This window comes from Manis pentadactyla, chromosome 14 (assembly GCF_030020395.1).
Source record: "Manis pentadactyla isolate mManPen7 chromosome 14, mManPen7.hap1, whole genome shotgun sequence".
Classification (NCBI taxonomy): Eukaryota; Metazoa; Chordata; class Mammalia; order Pholidota; family Manidae; genus Manis; species Manis pentadactyla.
Genome location: NC_080032.1, coordinates 32,025,406 through 32,046,844, shown reverse-complemented (window position 1 = coordinate 32,046,844; position 21,439 = coordinate 32,025,406). Strand labels below are relative to the sequence as shown.

General features: G+C 47.3%; 1 protein-coding gene across 1 annotated transcript in view; it reads left to right on the top strand.

The window, feature by feature from the left end:
• Window positions 1-21,439, top strand: part of ITGA9 (integrin subunit alpha 9) — a 323,579-nt gene that overhangs the window by 280,759 nt on the left and 21,381 nt on the right. The window contains exons 24-26 of the mRNA XM_036921609.2: window positions 11,716-11,841; window positions 13,605-13,724; window positions 17,234-17,335. Of these exons, the coding sequence (XP_036777504.2) occupies window positions 11,716-11,841; window positions 13,605-13,724; window positions 17,234-17,335 (348 nt within the window). The remainder of the gene's footprint in view (window positions 1-11,715; window positions 11,842-13,604; window positions 13,725-17,233; window positions 17,336-21,439) is intronic.

Below are 21,439 nucleotides of genomic sequence, written 5' to 3'. Positions count from 1 at the left end.
TTTTATGACTATCCTCGGTTCTTCCTGCTCTGATTTCCATGACCTTTTCTGAGCTAAAATGGAAACAGTTGCCGAGCTCCCTCTGTGGAGAAATTGAGCTGTTACTTGGTCACTCTGCCTACTTCTCTTTCCAGAACGATCACAATTCCTTTAGTTCTTTTTCCCATCCTAGGCCATCCTCTTTGCTTTCTCCATAGTCCCCAAATAAATAGAAGTTCAAAACTGAGCGCCAAATACCATGCCTCTTCAGCCTCTCCAGATGCCGTCCACCGTTTGACAGCATGCTGACTTCCACTCCTAATGGTTTTTTGGTGTAACTCTCAGAGATACCCCTGGGGTTCCCTGTAACACATAGATATTAATGGCCTAAACCAGGAGGTCCAAAAACCCTGCATGATCTCCCCCCACCTTTCTAGGCTATGTGCTCCAACATCCTCTGACCCAGCCTTACCCATTACCTTGTCTTCCAGCCTCTCTGGACCATGACAGCTGCTGAACCACCCACATGCATCTCCCTGGCCTCCTGATCTCGCTCGCAGCTTCTTCCTGCCCTCTGGCTGTGGAAAGCCCACTCATTCCTCAATACCCAATTCACACACCATCCCTTCCATCAGCCCTCCCAGATGCCTTCCAAACAGTCCTGCCTCAGGGCCTTTGTACCTGCCTGTACTGGGAACACTCTTCCCCTAAATCTTAGTATTGTTGTCAGGCAGCTGCATCTGGGGATGTCTCTCCCTGCAGTAGGTGAAATCTCAGGGCTGGCGGGGGAGGGTTCTTGACTCTGATAGGGAAAGAATTCTCAGGTCAAACAAGAGCCATCAAGAAAGGAATTCATTAAAGCAAGAGTGGAAGTGAATGTCAGCAGCCATGCAGGCAGCAGAGAGCAAGGAAGAGCAGAGGGAGGAAAGGGAAGCTCATTAAACTCCTGCTCAGCATGGGGCAAATCCCTTGCCAACTCCTAAAGCCAGTGTCACCTGGCATCCAGTGTCCGCTTGATCTGCACTGTGTGGGAATTATATCCCTACCACCCCAGAATTTGGGGGAGCCACACAGCACTGCATGGAGTGAGATCATGTCCCAAGAACTTCCACTTCCCTACTGGTCTGAAATAAACAGGGACAGAGAAAAGGATTGTGTTAAGACTAGAAAGCTGAATGAAATTGCAAAGTGGTGAAGACATTTACCACTGAAGATGGAAGTAAGCGAATTCTTGTCTTTATCATGAAAATGAGTTGATAGACAAGTGCAATCAGCTTATGCAACAAGAAAGTTCAATTGATAAGACAGTACACACTCAGATGGGAGTGCGGGTGACCTCAGTGAGGGGGCGTGGTTTAGGGGTTAGGGTTTTACAGGGCCTTTTGGGTGCGGGTCAGCGTAAGGCATGATATATACACCTGATTCATAATTCCTTTGAAGCTTTGTCTTAAGAATAGAGTTATTTGGGTTACTGTGTTGACCCAGATCTCAGCCTTCTTTATTAGCCCCATAAGTTAATTTACACTCTGGAGGTCTCTCCTCCTGGTTACAAAGTTAACTTAATTGATTAAGGCGCTGCAAGAAGAGGAAGAACAGCATATAGATTAAGTTAAAGAATAAACTGGGCTTCTTGCTCCGGCTGAGTAGATTTTACAATGGCATTACCCTTGTCCCATGTCCCTGCTCTGTCTCAGTGTGACCGGCTTTTTCTCATAATGCTGGTCTGAGCCCAGTTCACCTTTTCAAGTGAGGTCTTCCCTGGCCACCTTGGCTAAAGCTGCAAATCCCCACCAACTCTGTCCCATTTCCCCATGTGTTATTTCCTTCTTAGCACCTGCCACTATCTGAAATTACTGTTTTTCATTCTGCCTTCTTACACGAGATTAAAAATGCCCTGAGAGTCTGGGTCATGGCTACCTTTTTTCCTTTGTTTCCCCAGCATTTGGTGCCGGACCATAGTATATGCTCACGTAAAGGAAAGAACTGGCTGCACCCGCTCTGTTGGTATCACCAGCACAAATATTTCTTCCTGCCGTAGAACAGGGTGTATGTCCTTAGACACCCGTATGCCCTACGACACATCTCACGAGCCCCTCATATGTCCTAGGAACTCGGAATATTGCACTAAATTGAAATCCTCAAGTTTCAACTACTTCCCATTAACCCACCGAGGGGTTACTTAATTTCAATGTGGGAATAAGTAAAAAGGGTAAGACTTCAAAATAAAGGGCTGACTCGCTTATCAGAAATGAAGGCTTCTAAGAACAAGCTTAAACTCCACAAATTTTGGTCAGAAGTATGAAAACAGTCTCATTGTCTCTGCTTCTGTCTCCCTTCTTCTCTCCCTCCTGACGCACATGCCAGTCAAATGTGCTCATGCCAGCAGTGACTCCAAACCATTTTTTTTCTCTTTTCTTTCTTTCTCCTCATGTCTGAATGTGAGCTGATAGTCAAGTTCCTGCTACGGGGTCAGGATTCAGTTGGCTTCAATTTTTTTCTTAACAGAAGCCAAACACTTAAAAGAGGGGAGATGGCTGATTGAATTCTGGAGCAGGAGTTATGTTCCTGGGATGGTAGCTCAATTTTAGCTTTAGCTGGAGGGAGAAAGAGAGCATGGGGTGGGGGGGGTTTGTTGGGGATGCTGCATGCATGCACACACGGCTCACACCCACCCACTGAGCCTCTGCTGGGTTGTAGGTGTGTGTGTGGCCCGGGCCACCCTTTAGCTGAGGGACAGAGGAGCCACCACACCAGCTGGCCACTCCTGCCAACCAGGGGCCAGCCTGATGGGGGCCTGGGGGCTGTGCCCAGGCTGAACATCTGGAAGTGTTTACCCTTCGATGCCGTCGTATGGGCCAGCGAGACTGCAAATGCCTGAGTGCCAGGGGCTTTCTGGACTCTGCCATGAATAGGCTTTAAAAGTTGGTGATTATGCAGTTTACTCTCTTTTGTGCCTTTTTGTTGTTGTTCCTTAAAAGCAGCATAACACGGATCCCTGTGTTTGCAGGGGTGATGGGCTGTTACCAAAGTTGATAACAGGAAGTCTCACTGAGGATAAACAGAGCTCATCGGTCACTGCCCAGGAACACATGGTTCTAATTGAACCTGCCGAGGACTGACCGTGTGTGCTTCCGAAGGACAAAAACAGGAAAGCTGCTTTCTGACACACACACCAAGTTTCTTCTGACCAAAAGGAACTTTCTCAACATTGTTAGACACTAAGAAGTAGTTATCTCCCCAGTTGTCAGGGAGTCAACGTCACTCACTTCTCATCTAAGCTTAGGACCTAAAGCATCTTTCAGGCCTCCCATAAAGTCCTGAACCTTTAAGCTTAATGAATGACATCTAGGTTTCTCTTTTCACTGCTCTGATGTACAGACTCTCCGAAAAGTAGTGTAGGAGGTTAGACAGGTGGATGTGCATGAGACAGCCATCAGAAAATGATTGTTATTTACTTTTTGATAAGAGGGTAATAATAAAGTGATACATCTAATAATTGCAGAGATGGCTCAATGAGCCAGTAACTGTGTGATCTTACCCTGTACTGCATGATGGCTGTGAGTGAGGGTCCAAGACCTAGAACCAGAATCGAAATAAACGGATACAGTTCCAAGAACTGGGTTGTGTCCCACACGGGGGCTACTGACTCATTTATTATCCAAATCAACAGACTATTCTGCTTCCAAAATGTTTCATTATCTGTGGAAGGGAAACATTTTTGGCATGCATGTCAAGTGCTCAGATAACGTATTTATGTCTCACTCGTTCACTAAAGAGACTCTAACCACATCTGGAAAGTCTTTTGTGTCACTGTTTCTCTGAAACCACATCCCATCTGTATCACTTTAACTCCAGTAAAAGGACATCCCCATGCTTGTGAAACGGGCTTGGGCGTGCAGGGGTGGGGGGCGGGGGGCTTGCCTTTCTCTGATTAAATGTAAATGAATTCTGTTTCACCCAGCAGCCTGGTGGTGGCCTGCCCTTGCCTTCACTGCCTGTTGGTCTGTCATGCCCAGAGCAAAAGGGTGTAGGGGTGTGGGCAGGGAGCGCCATTGTTTCAGCCAAATCCTAGAGCTGGTGGGAAACAGACCATTAGTTTTTACCAGAAGAGGTGAATTTTTTCTAAATCACGGCAGGCACAGAGAAGTCCAAGTCCCACCGTGGGTGTGCTCTGCCTTCCCCTGGAAGGTCTGTTTGAGGTTTTCCCCCGGATTTTCTGATCAGTTATAGTCTCAATAACACACCAACCTTTCATACCTAATACAACTTTCACAGTGGTATGACCCTCAGGGATGGGTCAAGGAGCTGGAGAAAGCATGTACATATTTTATTTAGAAGATAACTTTCAATTAAAGAGAAGACATCTAGAATTAATGTTACGATCTTTTTCGGCTTTCAGAAGTTACTCGTTTCCCTTTATGGGAATTAAGTGGCACTAGGTCATCATGAGTTCTTGCTCCTCCCGCTCTGTCCCTGCTCTGCAGGTTTGGCAGGGGTCTGTTACTAACTGGACCGCTATTATGTGCTCTCTTTTACCATTTCAAAACCAGAACGTGACTCTTCATTTGAGGATCAAGTTCGGAGAGACTGCAAAGCTACAGCCTCACATTAACATAGCTCATAGAGTTGTGAACATCAAAGTGTTTTGTGTCTTTGGAAATCAAGGTGCTTTTCCTTTTTGTCTATTTGTATGGACACATTGGAGTCTCTCGCTACACACACAGGTAAATATCAGGAAGTCAGAACTTGCCAAACTAATAAACAAGGGGACCCTTTCCCCAGAGCAAAAGAATCCATGGCTCTTCAGCATGGCCGACCAAAGGATGCCTTCAGGAGCTCCTCCCTTTAAATGAGATGATGCGTACACACACAAAGCATGTTTTCAATCTTTCAAATACCTTAGTAACGTAAGCTAGGCATTTCTAAGATTGTCATCTGCTGTTTCTCTGCACTCGTGGTAAATGGTGTCATTGTAATTGAAAAACCAGGGTAGATAGATGGTGCCTTCGAGCATTCACCCCTTCCAGGTTACTCTGGCTTTGCATTATTACAAAGACTTGGAATGAATGGTGATGCATGAAAATATCTGTCTTAGGATTTATTATTTAAATGTCATCATTCATTGGTCATTGGTTGATACCTCAACAATAAATCTCAACAATAAATCATAGCAATACAAAGGGCTCTGTAAAGACTGTTGATCACAGTTTATATTTTGCTAAATGGAAAATACATAGGTCTTATTTATCTTTCTAGTGGTAGACATCTTTGGTCAGCCTCACTAGCCAGGTGATACCATTTCTCAGTCATTTGATGGCTACTCTTTTTATTTCAAACCTCAGAGCCCTAAAATTAGCATCACCAAAGCCATTGTGGTAAATGCTCAGTCCCTCATGGCAGAAAGGGACGTTTTGTCTTCTGATACCTTGTTCTAAGACTAGGCAATAAGTAATTGAATTAGCAAGGTAGGCATTCAAAACATTCTCTGGGTTTTCAAACTCAAGGGGCATGTGAATCCAGAAGAGCAGGTGGTGAATAGGGATGGTTCATGTTTACCCAGTTGCCATCAGCTGTGATTGGTGTAACATGACACGGGAAAGTGGCCCAAGGGTGTAACAGAGACCCTAAAGCCAATGATTAACCGATAAATGGAAGTTAACATGAAACACATGTCACTTAAAAAAATGGACCTATGCCCCTTTTACCCAAGTCAATTTGACAAACATAAGTCTTCAGATCAAACTTCATCCAAGGTCCACATTGGTGGCGCTAAACATGGCTTGTGGGGAATACTGTTGTCATTTCTCCTTTATTGGCTAAGTACTGCCTTCAAGACAGTACACTTCATACATCAAGCCAGGGACACTTGGGTGACCTTCCCATCCCTGGAACCCAGCCAGCTGGAGTGCAGTCAAGGACCGGACTAATGCAGATGGAAAGGGGCATCTGTCTATGCCTTAGTCATTAAAAATTACCCAGTAAAGCCACGTGCCTTGGGTGAGAAGTGGGTCCTTAAATTTGAGGCATGTGAACCCGTCTTCTGGGTACTGGCCCCCATCTAAGATGGCCTACAGGGCCCTCCTCTGTGCCCAGGCCCACCTCTCCTGCCTTATTTCTGCCCTCTGCTACCCAGCATTCATCCAGGGCTAGAGCCATGTTGAACTCCCAGGCCCTCAACTCCAGCCTGCGGTTTGCAGCTCACCACTTTTACACATGCAATCACCTTCCCCTTTCTTTCTCCACTCTCTGCAAGTTCTCTTTATCCTCCAACATCCTCCTTTGGCTCAGGTGCTCAGATCATGACAGGCGCTGGCTTGCTGGGTGCGGGTAAGTCTGTAAACAAGATTTACAGTCCCTGTAGGAGCTCTGCCCTGAGGGCTGTGAGAAGATAAACAAGGTGAAGGCAGTGGGGCTGGGGACAGAGGCTGTGCAGTGCATGCAAGGAAGGTGGGACAGGAGAGGACGTGCCCTCAGGGGGACTGGAGATGGTGCTCCTGCATGTCCATGTGTATAAGTCCTTGGCCTGGCCTGTCTCACCTCAGTGTCCTCCTCTATAGGAAGGGGGTGAAAATTGAGGTGAGATGTCCCAGTTTGCCTGGCACATCCCTGGTGTATGTCTCTATCTTGCTCTTCTATCTGGCTGACTACTACTTCCTTCAAAAAGTGTCCCAGTTTGAACAATAAATTATATGATCACCCTCTTGATAGCAGTGCCCTCTGCCCTTGAGAATTATAAGGATTCAACAGATGCCGTAGCTCTCAGAATAGTACCTAATGGTAGCTAGTATGCCATTTATATCTGACCTCAGTGTAGAGATAGGGGACTTAAGCAACTCGAATTGGTTTCCAGGGTGACATGCTTGGGGCAGAAGTCTTGTAAAAGAGATTGGAGGACTTTCCTGTCCCTCCAGTTGTCAGGCCAAGGAGCAGAGATGGTGTTAGGGCTGAGTTCTGGGGACTGGGCGGGTGACCTGTGTCCTCTCTGCTCTTGGACAGAAAACCACCCTGAAGTACCTTATGCAGGCCCCTCTCCTGAGGCTATGATGTGGAAATGCCCTTTCCTCCAATCTGCTTATCAGACCACCACAGCCCTGAGGCTCTGTAAGAGCTCTAGGTGCCCCTTTGAATTTAACATTCAGAACACAGTAAATTCCAATTTTCAGTATCATATCCAGGGAGTCACCCAGATTCACACTCCAAGCCCAATATTTTAGGATGTGAGGGTTTGCCAGATCACCGAGAGTGTGCAGGGCACTCCATCCTCAGCCAGGCCTGGGGCCTTGGAGGCTCCTGACCACCAAGCCCCCCAACTGAGGCTGAGCAGGACTCTGCCACCACATAATGTCCATATTTTCCTTGGGCTCCTGACAGTTTCCCAAATCACCACCATCCCTTGGTTTCAACTTGCACAGTGTTTTCTTTGAGGTCAGGACAGGGGGAGGCGGGGCAGCCAAATGCCAACAGAAAACCCTCAGTAGCTGCCTTGGTGGAATTCAGTCTCGACACTGTGTCCCGCATCCTCCATCCCTTTGTGTGGTTGGTAAAGTCCTCGTACGTTCCAATGGGCATGGACCTCTTCCAGCTCCCAGGAGTCCTGGGAGATAAACGGCCGTGCATGGGAAGCATTTGGACTCAGTCTGGAAAACAGATGAGAATGAGTGGGCAGAGAGGGACAGGGACGCTGGCCACAGAGCCCTTGGCCAACCAAGGAAGTGAAGCTGTTGGACGTTACCTCTGTGGGGCTTGGTTGTCTCCAACATAAGATAAAGTGGTGTTCATCTTGATTTTGAGCAAAAAGGGTGGTTAGAACTAGGTTGGGGGGAGGTCAGCAATTGCTTATCTTCATAATGTGATATTAGGCAACACTTTGCTATAATGAAAATGCATGGATAGTCCTCAAGTGTGAAATTAACAACTGGGGACAACCTTAGTGACCACGTGTGCCACCATCCTGATTTTACACGTGAGGAAACTGAGGCCCGGAGACCCAGGTTGGCACAGCTGTTAGGAGGCAGAGCTAGCCCTGTAGCTCCAACCGTCGAGTGTTCATCAAGGCCATCTGTGCCCCGGGATTCCTCTGCCGAGTGCCTCTTGCTGCCAACAGCCGATCACATGGCCTTGGAGTCATGGAACTCGGGGCCTCTGGTTCCTTATCTGTCAGCTGAGGCCAAGGGGCCGCATGATCTTGGAGCTGCCTCCCAGAAACAACATTCCAGGGTGCTCTGTTCCCTTTCCAGCCTGAGACAGCACAGAGCGGCCTGGCCTCCCCACCAGCAGGCGCTTTTATCTCCCACGGTCTGGGCCGGAATCGGAGTGGGGTTTCGACCACCCTGGCAGAAATGGGTTGGGATGGAGGACCCTGGGATTCCTAGGCTTCTGGCCGGCAGTTCCTTCCTTTGGACTAAGGTGTGGGCAGGACGGGATGGTTTCCCCCCACATCCCCTGTCCATGGCCCCCGCCGCCGCCCGCTCCTCAGCCTCCCTCCCTGAGCATCAGGAACTGGTTCCCGGCGGGTCTGTGGAGCTAGGTGACCTGCATTCCAGCCCTGCTCTGCCGCCTGCCAGCTGGGGCCCTCAGGCAGTCATCAGGCCTCCCTTTGCCTCTCAGTTTCTCCTTCGGTGAGATGGGGTGAGGGCTGGATGGGCTCCTGTGTGTGAGGCGCTGGGAGCCAGGCACACAGGGCTGCCGTCCTGAGCTCTCTGCGCAGCACATGGAGAGCCTGGCCTCCGATGACCCTGGCCAGGCACTGAGTCACTTGATTGAGCCAAGGGAGCATCTGCGGCAGGATTAGCTGGTCTGACTCAGACCCGGGCAGCATCAGGCAACCTTCAGTCTCCCTTCAGAAAGGGGGCCACCCTGAACAGCCCAGAAAAGCATAGTTGTCCCGATTGGAGTGATTCCTGCGTAACCAGAGTCGGAGCACAATGGGTGGAGATCTCTACTCACTGCAGACCCCGGCTCCACTTCCCTCTCTGGGTTCTGCTGAGGCAGACCCAGTGTCACACTGACGGCCCCCTGTCATCATGAGCACCCTGTTCACAGGCCACCAGGGACTCCGGAGAGAGGGGGAGGCGAAGCTCTGAGCATGTCTCTGCCCCATCGGGTTGGCCCTGAACCTTCGGTGGCCTTCTGCCACTCACAGCTCTGCACCCCCGCTGGGGCCTAGTGAGGGTACTGCTGGCACCTGGAAACCAGCAGCACCAATTTGGGAGCCAGAGGGAGCTCTGCCCCCTCCCCAGCTTTCCTAGGGATGGAGGCATCCTGCAAGATTCTGAAGTTCGGCTCCTCTAAACCCAGACCAAGCGTGTTTGGGTGGCCAGGCCTGCCCATCTGAAAAGACGGGTGCACCAGCCACAGGGCCACAGTGTCTTCCTGCTGCCTTTCAGCAAGTGTCCCTTCCAGAAGACAGACGGGGAAGTGGAGACGCCCAAAGTGAAGAACATGAGCACTCAAATGGCCACTGGAAAAGATGTTTGCCAGCCAGGCTATGCTGTGGAGCTGGAAGAGAGGGCAGCCCCAAATCACACAATCCCCACTTACCTGATGAGGTGAAGCTAACAGATTCTTTCAGCCAACTTAATAGGGATCAACTGTGGGTGCCTGGAGGCAGGGGCTGGGAGTTGCCTGGAAAGGGGCTGTGGGAGCTTTCTGGGGTATTGGACGTGTTCTGGGCCTTCACCAGGGTGGTGGCTCTGTGGGTGACTTCATTTGTCAAATGCATCAGACTGTCCCCTGAAAAGCTGTGCATTTTAGTAAATGTAAATTTTACCCCATTTTTAAAAGTTATAAAATTACTTAAATAACATCTACTTATAATATTTAACCTAACCATGTAGTTTCATACTTAAAATAACATAATATGTTAATTTAAACTGTTCCCATCCACACCTTTCACAAAATGACTTGATGCAAATGTACATCTTTTGAGATTAACATACACATTTTAGTTGACTATTATCACAGCATATCATCTTCAGTTTGTCTAATTGATTTGAAATGCAGAGCACGTTGAATCCATGATGAAATTGTTATTGCTGCTAACGTTTTATTGCAAAACACAAATGCCCTTCTGCATGATGTTGTAGCAGTTGTTTTTCTCATTTGTCCTACAATTGATATTTATAATCCTCACTACATAAGCAACTGAGGTTTTGCCTCCTAAAATGAGCTTTAAAATATCACAATTTACTACTGTACCCCAGGAATAATCACCAAATCTGTGTTAACCCTCATTGCCTCCCTCCTATTTATTCCCTCGAGTGACCACCAAAATCATCTGAAACCAACACTTGAGACCATTTCAGGCTGGTATAGCTCCCCAGATTTTGTGGTTCAAATACAGTAATTGAGAGGGTACTAAATTATAAGATCCTTTTGAAAAATAAGCCCTAAACTATGAGATATTTGTAAAGGCAACACTCTTTTTTTCTAATGATTAAAGGAAATACACCTTCTTCATCTTGTTAGACATTATAGTAAATCCTGACATACTAGTTCTGACTAAAGATAAAATAGAAATTAATTTAGCAAATGTGGGGGTCTTGTTTATAGTTCATTACTAAAAGATTAGCATTGTTAGCTTAAATCAGAAGTTTCTTACGTAATAAGTTTTACACTAAATTTTGCTCCAGACCATGCATGAGCAGTTGGAACATTCTTGAGTAAATTGAAACACACTGTGTTTTTCTCAAGGGCATTAAAGATAGTAGAGTTTAAACAGATGATTCTAGTTAGAAATGGCATTGCAAACACAATTCTAAATTGCCAATTACTAATTATTAATTTTGTGGTGTGATCTTAAACTATGTCCAGTCTTCTTCAGCTACAACCAGTGTGATGTGACGATGTATCAAGAAGACTTTGTCTTTTCAATAGTGCCTCAATTTAGACATCAAAAATGGTGTTTTTCTTTAAGGAATCAGCATGCAAGACTAGACAGTGTTCTGTTGTTTTGTTTTGTTTTCAGTGTTGCTATTGCTCAGCACCACCACCACTGCTGTCAGAAGCAAAGTCAGTTAACTCACCAAGAGCTCGCTGGGCATATAAGCTCCTGTATGGCTCAGTTCAGTTGCTGCCTGACAATTTTTTTTCTTGCAGCAGAACTCTGGTTTTAAATGACATTCTATGTGGTCAATGTTCTGGTTGGAGCAGAGCTGGGGGTCCCAAGCAGTCCTGCTAGTCGCCTCTTCTTCCCTCTGGGGACACTGCTAAGTGGTTTTATAGCACCCTAGTTGCTCCATGGCACACAGGGCAAAATCCTCTGGCAGAAGATCATGCATAAAGGCTTGGTCTCAGAAGACCTGGGTTCAAAATCTAGGTTCTGGACTCTGTGATTGTTGTCCAGTGGCTTTGCCTGAGTCCCATTTTCCTGTCCAGACAAAGAACATGATTGCTTATCTCAGAAAGTTGCTGTGAGGCTGCTTGTAAATGTGATTTGGGAACCAGGAAGGTTTACTTGGTTCCTGAAGCCTTACTGTTCTCTACTCACATTGCATTTATGTGTTACATGCCATCTTACCTCAAATCTTTAAGGACTTAGAATCCACATTTTCTGTTGTTTGGCCTTATTGATGTCACTCCTTTTGCTTTTCAGCTTTTCAGCCATCATTGTCCACTGTAGAATGGATGGGGGAATGGGGGAAAGCTGACTCTACTGCCACCCCTGCAATAAGGGGCTCCAGGCTCATGATCCTTTCCTGGGACAGGCCACTCTGACAGATTTCTTTCCATTTCCAGGTGGGCCAAGAGAAGGGGAACTGTTCTTTCCAGAAAAATCCAACCCCCTGCATCATCCCTCAAGAACAAGAAAATATCTTCCATACAATATTTGCTTTTTTCTCAAAGTCTGGAAGAAAAGTCTTGGTAAGAACATGCTTACTGACTGGGTTTACATGGGTGGTCCTTACTAGGAAGGCAAGTTGAGATGAGAGGCCAGCTTTCTATTTGGCATCTATTATTTCCCAAATCTGGCTTTAATCATTTGGCTTATGAAGTCACAAGGACTATGGTCAACTCCTGTTTTTCAGCTGGAGGTTTCAATCAAAGTGTTAAATTTACATCCCAAATCTCACTGCCCTGCAAAGGGAAAAACCTTTGCAGCCCACCAAACACAAAGTAGAGCATTTCTCCAACTAATGAGTCTAATGAAGAATAATGGTTCTTGTACAACCCCTTTGGAAAGCTGTTGTGCATTATCTATAAAAAAACAGACAGATCCATACCCTTTGGCCTGGCAGTTCCCCTCCAAGGTATATCTCCAAGAGAAATGAGTACTCGTGTCCACCCAAAGATATGGACAAGAATGTCTGCAGCAATCTTACAGCCAATTGAAAAATCCATCAACAGGAGAATGAGTAAATAATGATGGTATATCCATACACTGGAATATTACAGAGCAATAAAAAAGCTGCTATGTGCAACGTGAATGAATCTCACAGACATAATATTGCATGAAAGAAGCTAGAGACAAAAGAACATTGTAATGTTTCACTTACGTGAAGTTTAGAAATAGCAAAACTCAGTGGTCATGGAGTTCAGGATAGTGTTTACTTCTGGAAGAAATCAGCAGAGCAGCATGAGGGAAGCCACTTAGGTACCGGAAATATTCTACATCTTGGCCTGCGTATAAACATATGCAAAAATATATCAAGATAGACCCTTAAGGTTTATTCTGTTTACTGTATGTAAGGTATACCTCCAATTTTTTTAAGTGAAGATATTAGAGATGGAATCATATGCTTTTCCAAAGCATCCTTCCCCCATATCTTTGGTTACATCTCTTTAGGGCCTTATTTCAGCCAAGGTACATCTCACTCACATTTTTTCCCCTCACTTTTTTTTCCCTGTAGAAGTAGGACTGTTTGCTGCTTGGAAGGTTGGCTTTTCACTTACATTGGTGCTGATGATACAAGTATTTTTTAAAGCCCATAGAATTGTTAGGCGTAGTCATAACTAGTTGTTTGACAGATACAACTCTGTATCTGCTGAAAAATCTTACCCTGCCAGCGAAACATCCTGAAGGTATGTACATATATTGTAGATCCCACAACACAGAAGAGAAGAATTCCTTTTTTGTATCTTAAATTTGGAATTTAGGTTTCTGTTGGCAGTTCTTGTATTTTCTTGGTCAAACATGTTTTTCTTTCCTTGTGCTTTGTCTTGAGTTCTCTGGTGATTTCTTAGCCCTCTAATTTGCCCTGCTTAAAAAACATGGCTGTGAAAGTGTATTTGCCTCTGCACAGGCAGAAATTTTTACATAATGCAGGAAATATGGCTTGTGTTCAAAACTTGTAAGAAAACTGCTTTCAGAATATGCAAATGTGTTTCTCTTTAAAAACAATTATTTTGTTTTTAAATTGTGAAATCCAGTTTTTCAGTGGGGTAAGCCAGTGAGCTGCTGTCCTCCCAGTTACTTGACTTGAAGGCATGTTCGGGCACCCGCTGGGCAGGAAATCCCTCGATTGCCCTCTGGCGGCTAGAGGACATGACTGCACCTTCCCGTGGAATTCCTCTGCCTGGAATTGTCTCCGTCACTGCCGTAGAAACTTGTGGAGTCCTCTGCTCCACAAACTGCATTTGTCTTTGTCCTTACACCTGCCTGACTGTTCTCTGATTTTTCTTCTCAGGACTGTGAAAAACCAGGAGTTTCTTGCCTATCAATGCACTGTAACCTTAGTGCACTGGCTAAAGAAGAAAGTCGTACTATAGACATTTATATGCTGCTGAACACAGAAATATTGAAGAAGGTAATTCCTGGGAAACTGCATTCTGTGGGTTCATTTAAAAGCATTTGAACTGGTTTCCTTATGAAACTCTGCCTGTTCATTTAAAAACTTTCCTGACAAGTACCAGTGGCAATTGGGCTCCTAGAGGATGCCAGGGAAAGGTACTAAGAGTGGTCTTCAAGAGTGGTCAAAGGTCCCACAGTATCAGCATTGCTGGAGCTCATTAGAAATGCAGAATCTCAGAGTCCACCTAAGAATTACTGAATCACCATTTTCATTTTAACAAGCTCCCCAGGTATTTTCTTTGCACATTTACATTTCTCAGCTTTAGCCTGCATGAGAATCATCTGGAGACCTTGATAAAACTCACATTCCTGGAGGTAACATCTGAGATGCTGTATTTCTGACAAGCTCCCAGGTGATGCCAACGCTGCTGGACTGGGAACCACATTTTAGATCAGGGGCTGGCAATTAGATCTGTAAAGGCCTAATAGCAAATATTTTTGGCTTTATGGGCCCTACAGTCTCTTGCCATGGCTCAGCTCTGCCATCATATTGTGAAAGCTGCCACAGACAATACTGAGTGGGCTTGGCTGTGGTCCAATAAAACTTTATTTAGAAAAACAGGCAAAGGGGTGGATTTGACCCATGGGTCACAGTTTGCCAATCCCGTTTAGAGGACGATTTGTTTCAGAGAAGCCCAGCTTTTAAACCTCAGGTCATTTTGTTATTATGGTTTATCCAGAGGGGTTCATAAAAAGTATCTCAGTGAAATGGAGGCCCTTAAAAAATCATACAGATTCTCTATTTTAGCATAAGAGCTGCTGAGTATGAAAGGCCACACCCAACAAGGTGCTTTAAAAATAATCACACGTGAAGATAAAGCAAAACATGCATGTTAACCACAGAGATTCTATTTATTTTCCTTTGGAAAAACTAAATGTATTAGTCTGTATAAACCTATCAGTATATGAATGCATACTCAGAAAAATCATTCCAGTGTTATTTTTTCAATTAGGCATGGCAGTAACATGCTGGACTGAGAAGGCACAGGCACAGGCCACGGGGGGCCACATGTGCAGCCCCCATGCCCCCTCATGCAGCTGTGAGACCTGGGCACAGCTCTGCTTTCCCTGGTTTCCTTCGTAGGGAACCTGGCTTGGGGCAGGTTGGACTCACACAGCACTGCTTCCCTGTTATATGTCTTCCTTAAAAAAGGACGGGGTTGGGAGAGGACCAGACACAAATCAGAGCACCTCTGGCCATCCTGACTCCAGAGGGAGTCTGGCAGTCCCCACCACAGGAAGTGCCTGCCTGGCGTGGGTCCCCAGGTCAGGTTGTAGGACTGTGATATAGGCACTTACCCAGCCCGTTCATCTTCCTGACCAATGGCCCTGGTGACAGTTTTGTTTCCTGGGCCACACTTGCCCCTGTGCAAAGAGCTGTGATCATGGGAAGCCACTCTGATTTCTCCTCCACCCTCAACCCAGATGGCTGAGACTTGCACTGCAGTCATTCGTGCTTAATTTAACTGCCGGGCCTCACGCCCACCTTGTACACAGCTCTGTGGGCTGTTCTTCTGCATCGCTCCCTCTCTCCACGACTAATAGCAACCCTTTGCCAAGGAATGTGTCCCACTGACTTGCGTCCCTGTGGACTGTCCAGCCCAGTCTGCATCCAAAGAGAGCAGAAAGCAGTAGGTCATATGTGGTATGACAGGGTCACTCTCCCTAAAAGTGTCCTTTCAGCAGAAACCAATAGAAAATCCAGGTGCGGAGGAAGGCCTGGGACACAGCTGACCTGTAAGCCAGATGGGATCCCAGCTGCTCCCAGGGCTTGACATGCAGGGTGCAGGTCCCCGAGGCAGCCACGACCTCCTTGGGGAGTGGAGCCTGAGGAGGCTCGGGGGCCCCCCACCGCAGGAGGATGTGGACCAGCGCCAGCCTTATGGTTTGCCCGGGCCTGTGTTTATTTCCTTTGACCTCAAGGTCTGGCCCCAGACAAGAGAATTTGAGGTTTTATTGTTTTGACCTTAACAAGTTTTCATTTGAAGTGTGGAATCTGACTTGAAATTATCGAAGGATTCAGATTTCTCTGAAAGCGCTCCTCTGTGGCCGCCACTCGGGCCTGTCCTCTGTCAGGCTTCTCATCTGCCTGGCCTTTAACTTGAACAATTTCAGTATCGTTGTTATTTTTATTGTCTTTATTAATACCCAAGATGATGATGGTGATTATTCAAGACTGAGAGTATGGCAGATCCTGACACAAAAAACCACTTGCTTACAGTACTGTTAAATTGGTAAAAAAAAAAAAAAAAAAAGGTCATTTGCAATCAAAATTATTTACTTCTTAGCATCAACTAATTGGAATAGCTGTTTTGAGTCACAGGCTTCCCAGATGCATTCAAACTATGTTTCATTGCTATTTAGAAAAAGAAGAACAGTTAGTGCATGACTCCCGGGCAAGGGACACACAGTGGCAACCGCACGTGTCCTCCCAGGAAGGTCTTCAGCAGAGATGGGCAGAGGCCCCTCAGAGCTGCTTTATATGGAAAAGAGTCCTCCACTTGGACTTCTGGGCATTGCCTTAACCAGAAGTGGGTCAAGGCTGGGATCTGATATGGATGTCCTCGTGTGGCAGGCCAGCTGAGTAAGCATGGGCAGCTGCCCATGGGCACCTTGCTGGCAGAGCTGCAGCCACTCCCACAGGTGGGATGTGGGCTGCCGAATGCTCCATTATGTGGCCTGTTTCTATGGCGGAAGCTGGTTTTCCTCTCCACCCCACAGTCAGTGCAGCATCATCTGTACCACCGGCTCGAGGTTCTGGCCCTTCCCTAAGCCATGGTTTTACCAGCCCCTGTCTTTCACAGATTCCTTCTCCATCCCTGCTTGGAGCTGTTGGATGGGCTTTGAATCTGAGCCCACGCCTGGTTGGTGGGCTCTTCCCATGTCCTAGCCCGTGCACCCCGCAGCCGCCAGTCCCCTTTCCCTTCAGGCCATCCATAGCCTGATGTATAAGCCAAGCACTTCCCACTTTCCATGTTAAATGGCTTTGACCCCAAAAGAGCTTCATTTAAGAGCAAAGAAAGAGTTAAAAGTACATCATGTGAAGTTTGAGGGTTATGGTCAGGGCAGGAAGAAGCTTGAGAAATGTAAGTCAGATGCCTTCTATGGAATGCCAGGCCTGGACTTGTACACAAACAGCTTTATTCTTTACTCTTTGTGAATTTGTCGATATCATTGTCCAAATATCTGGCTCTTACCACTCAGAAACCACAGCACACGAGCCTGCATGTGTCGCTAGCTGGCAGAGCGCCTCCGGTTTCCAGCAGGCACCCTGGTATGAAAGAGTTCTCAACAGAGAGACTGAAAATCTCTGTGTGGGGGTGTCTGGGATGGGGGGATACCTAGTTCAGTGATGAAAGTGCGTCTGGTCCACACAGATCCTTGGAATTTCAGTTCTGCTGGTACTTGAGGCCCAGCTGTTGCCACTGAAAAAGCTTACCATAAATCGTGTTGTTTGCTGCACAGGACAGTTCATCGGTCATCCAGTTCATGACCCGCGCCAAGGTGAAGGTGGACTCTGCCCTCAGGGTGGTGGAGATAGCCAGTGGGAACCCGGAAGAGATGATGGTGAGTCAGCCGCCCCAGAGGGTTGGGGAGTCTGGTGACCTGGTGTGGAGTTTGAGGGTCTGAGCCAAGACAATGGCTCTGTGGCCAACCCAAGACCATGCCTGCCTGGGCGCCCGGGCCCCCTGGGAGGCCCTGCGGCCTGCCCTTGTGGGAGCACTGTTCTTCAGTACATGGCTCTAGCCAGCCAAAGGAAAACAGTCCGGAGGAGCCCTTGACAGCGCTTGGCTTTCCACCCGAAGCCCAGACTATTTTTATCCTTCTCGGGCCCTTCCCTGAAACCTCATCTGTCCTCCCAGTCACACTGCTCCCTGGGCAAACACTGGGCATTTCAAAAACAAGCTTTAGGAGGTCACATACAAATCGCCAAGTCCTAGCACCTTCTCTTTTGTTCTCCACCTGCCCCTTGTCCTCCACGAAGGCTTCAGAGATGCGGGAGGCACACCAACCAGAAGGTGTGGACTGCGGGGTGGGAGAGGCTGAGGGGGAAGTGTGGCCCTGGACTTTACTGCCTCCTGTTCTTGCCCACTAGGGTGGGATAGGGAGGGGTAATTCATCCTCTGGCACCCACGCCCAGGTCCTGGGTGAGTAGAAAGGGGAGACAGCCACTGATGAACTGCTTTTCCAATGAGCCACACAGTGGTGCCAGCTTCTCGCATCTCCTTCCCTGGAATCTGCCCTCTTTCAAGGGAGGCTTTGCCCAGTCAATGTTGCTGTGACAAAGTTTACAAGTGATAAAGTTAAAAAGACAATTAACTTACAAAGAAAAGATTAATTTATTTCCTAATAGCAAGAGAGATGCCACATAACCTAAATGTTAGGGTGGGATGGGACCAAGCCCACTCTACAAGACCCTGGCAGGGGAGGGTACACAGAGAAAATACGCCTCTGGGTGCCTTATGAACTCTGAGTCCTGCTCCTGTTTGTGGTGAGCAAGAGACGAGAGCATCAGCTGGCACAGAACAAGTGTGACTCTGAATGGTGAGGACGGTAATCCTGCTGAGGGGGTGCTTGGACGTTCATGCTCGGTGCAGAGGACTGGCAGATGGAGAGCTTTGCTCCTCTGTTCACACTGAGAAATTGTCCAAGCAGTAATTTTAGTAACAGAAACTGAATGGGATGAAATGAAACAATGTGGAGCCTTCACGACAGAGGGTCGGTTTTCCTGGCAGGCCAAATATTCTCAGTCGGCTGTTCCCTTTACCCCCTGCCTTCTGGCCATTTCACTGCTTATTAAGACCTTCACCTGGGAAGCGAAGGAGAGTGGTGATTCACTGCTCATTGTCATGGCTCTGGTTAAAAAGTTTCATAGGATGGAAAACATGGCCAACCCAAGAGGTTTAGAATGTTCTGGTAGACCACAGTGTTCCCAACTGAGAGCAAATGGAAGTAATTAAGAAGTTTCCTACAGGTAGAATCCCTTGTGTAGATGGAAAAAAAAAGCACGGGGCACATTGCCTTTGGGTAGAACACTGAGCTGTGGGGTCCAGGAAGACATGGCCTAACATCGCATCCTGAGTCATCTGCATGCGCCAGAATGTCCGCCCATTAATTACTGCTCCATTTTGAGCACCACAGTGATATTTCCATTGTCAAGATCTCTTTGGAAGAGGCTGTCATTTCAACTGACTTTTCACAGTACTCCCACGAGAAAAGTAACCCCATCAGGATCCCGTGAAGCCCCCATTTCCCACCCTTCCATGACTCTGCCTTTTCAATTCATGAGCTAAGATGAAGTTCTGCAATCTGTTCTTAACTTTCCTGGCAGAAAAAAAAAAGTATTTTCTGAGCAGGAAGGTTTGCCTTTTTTAGAACAAACACGTTCTTCCCTGTGTGATCCTTCTGAAGGCCTGGCTCTCTGTCAAATGTCCATCTCGGGAAATTTCCATAGAGGCTAGCCACCAAATTTAAATCAGGCAAAATTCCACAAGATTTTAGATTAGGCACCAAATTTTTATGGCCTTGGAATGAACAGGGAATGTAGTTGAAGCTGGCATGGAACAGGGTGTGTGTGAGGAGAGGAAAACAATCAGATTTTTAACCACGTAATATGTATATGGTGGTAAATTCAGCTGATCAAGAAATCAAATAATTTCCCTGTGACTCTGTATCTTTGATTTTTATGCTGTGGTGTGAGTGGTGGTTTTGAGAGTATTTGGGTGAATACCTAGAAATATGTACTAGGTTCTTGAGGCTTCTGCTCTGTTTATTGATAGGTAGATCTGGGGGTACTTCCAGGTGGACATGTTAGCATGTGGCTGAGGCCAATCACACCAAGCTTACCTGGCCTTGTATAGAACCTGAGAAATCCAAGGGAGACCTGGGGACTGCGTTCGGTGCTGGTTGCAAAGTGCCAGTAATACGCTGATTTTCTTACTCTATTTATTCTATTCCACCCAACGCTTCCTACTTTTCACAGAGAGTTGCCAACCACTGAGGCTAGAAACTCTCCCAAGGCAAACCTCTTTTTCTGATGTTTTAAACTTAGTGGAATATATGCTGAACACATAAACCCACAGATGAATAAGTAAGTCATTGCCATGTGGCATACACACCAGACTGAGATCTTAGGTGCAAGTAGGAGGGACTGGCTGTGTCTCATTTCGGCAGAATGGATCAGAAGGTGATCTGGTAGCTCTCAGGATTGCCAGGAAGGCTGGAGAACCAGGCTGGGATATGAGAGGAGACAGGAGACTGAGGGGCCAGGGCCATGGGCTCAGTCATGCCTCAGGAGGAGCCAGTGAGGTGCCCTGGACACAGCTGTCCCTGCCTTCTCTCAGCCTCTTGATCTGAGTTGGGCAAGAGTCTCTCAGTGGCTGAACTATGTCCCCAGCACTGGCAGGGAATTCAACACTAGGCCTCTAAAAAGTGACAAATGCCCCTTGCAATGTGCTTCTGTAATGCTGAGGGCAGGATGGAACAGCCACCTGCTGGCTCTCCTTAGGGCTCCTATGTGAACCAGGGTCCTTGTTCATTTAGACCATGTTGTTGGTAACTTCCAGGGCAAGCGAAAGCCTTAATGAAAGAACATGAAGTCTTTGTCCAAAGACGGTTGAGGAGCATTTCTGCTTTTTGCTTGTTTTATTTTTTAAAATAATGTGCTTAAATGAGCGAAGGTACCTTGCTAATCTGACAAGGCAAATGTTTGGGGACCCCCTCCGCCATGGTTCCATGGGAACCCCGTGTCCGGAGAGGCGTTCCCCTCCCTCCAGCAGCCCACTGCCGTCAGCATCCATCACCCTGCAGGTGGGAAGATGGGCTGTGATTTTGACAAGTCTCCAGAGAGTCCGCTGTGCCTCCCTGGGTTAGAACCACTGAGATTCTTCCTCTAGTGAACCAGGGGCCTCTGAGACAAGATCTCACAGTGAGCGAGCCCAGGATGGTGCCCAGAACTCCTGACTCCCAGCCTGGGACTCCCCTCCCCTCTCCCCTGCAGCCCTTCAGTCACATGGGGAAGCACTGAGCCTTCTTGGGTGAAAGGGTCTCGACAGGGGCAAGTATCCAGTGTGGAAGGGAAATCATTGGCTTGTTTTGTCTCTGCACAGCATCTCTGTTCACACTGCCCGGGTGCCCCTGGAGCCCAGTCCACTTCACACTGACCCTGGATCTGCTCTCGTTTCCCTCCTCAGCCTAAATCAGACCCCAGAATGGAGCCTCGTGATGATGGCCCAGCTTCCACCTCTAAGTAAACCCGCCACATCTAACTGATCAGGACAGTAACTTCTAGCCTCCTTTCCTCTGAAGCCATCTGGGGTCAGGCCCCAGTCCTGGCCCTTTCGGGAAAGTCGCCCTTCTGGTTTGGCCTTTCCCCTGTGGACAGTGAGCAGCACACCTCCCCTTGGGAATCAGAAAAGCCTGGGTTCAAATCCATCCCCCTCGGGTCCTAACTCTGTGGTCCCTTTGTCCTGCCCCTGCCACTGCCCACATGTCCACCAAAGATGCAAGCCCAGATATCACAACCAGAGGGGCGTCAGCTAGCGTGGCAAACAGAGATTGCCCCAAATGCACCCCTTGCAGCTCCTGCATTGTAGTGCCTCGTGATGCAAACTTTACAGTGTTTAGTGGCACCAAGTAGGTTGTGACTTATACTTCACCATGTTGGTGGCC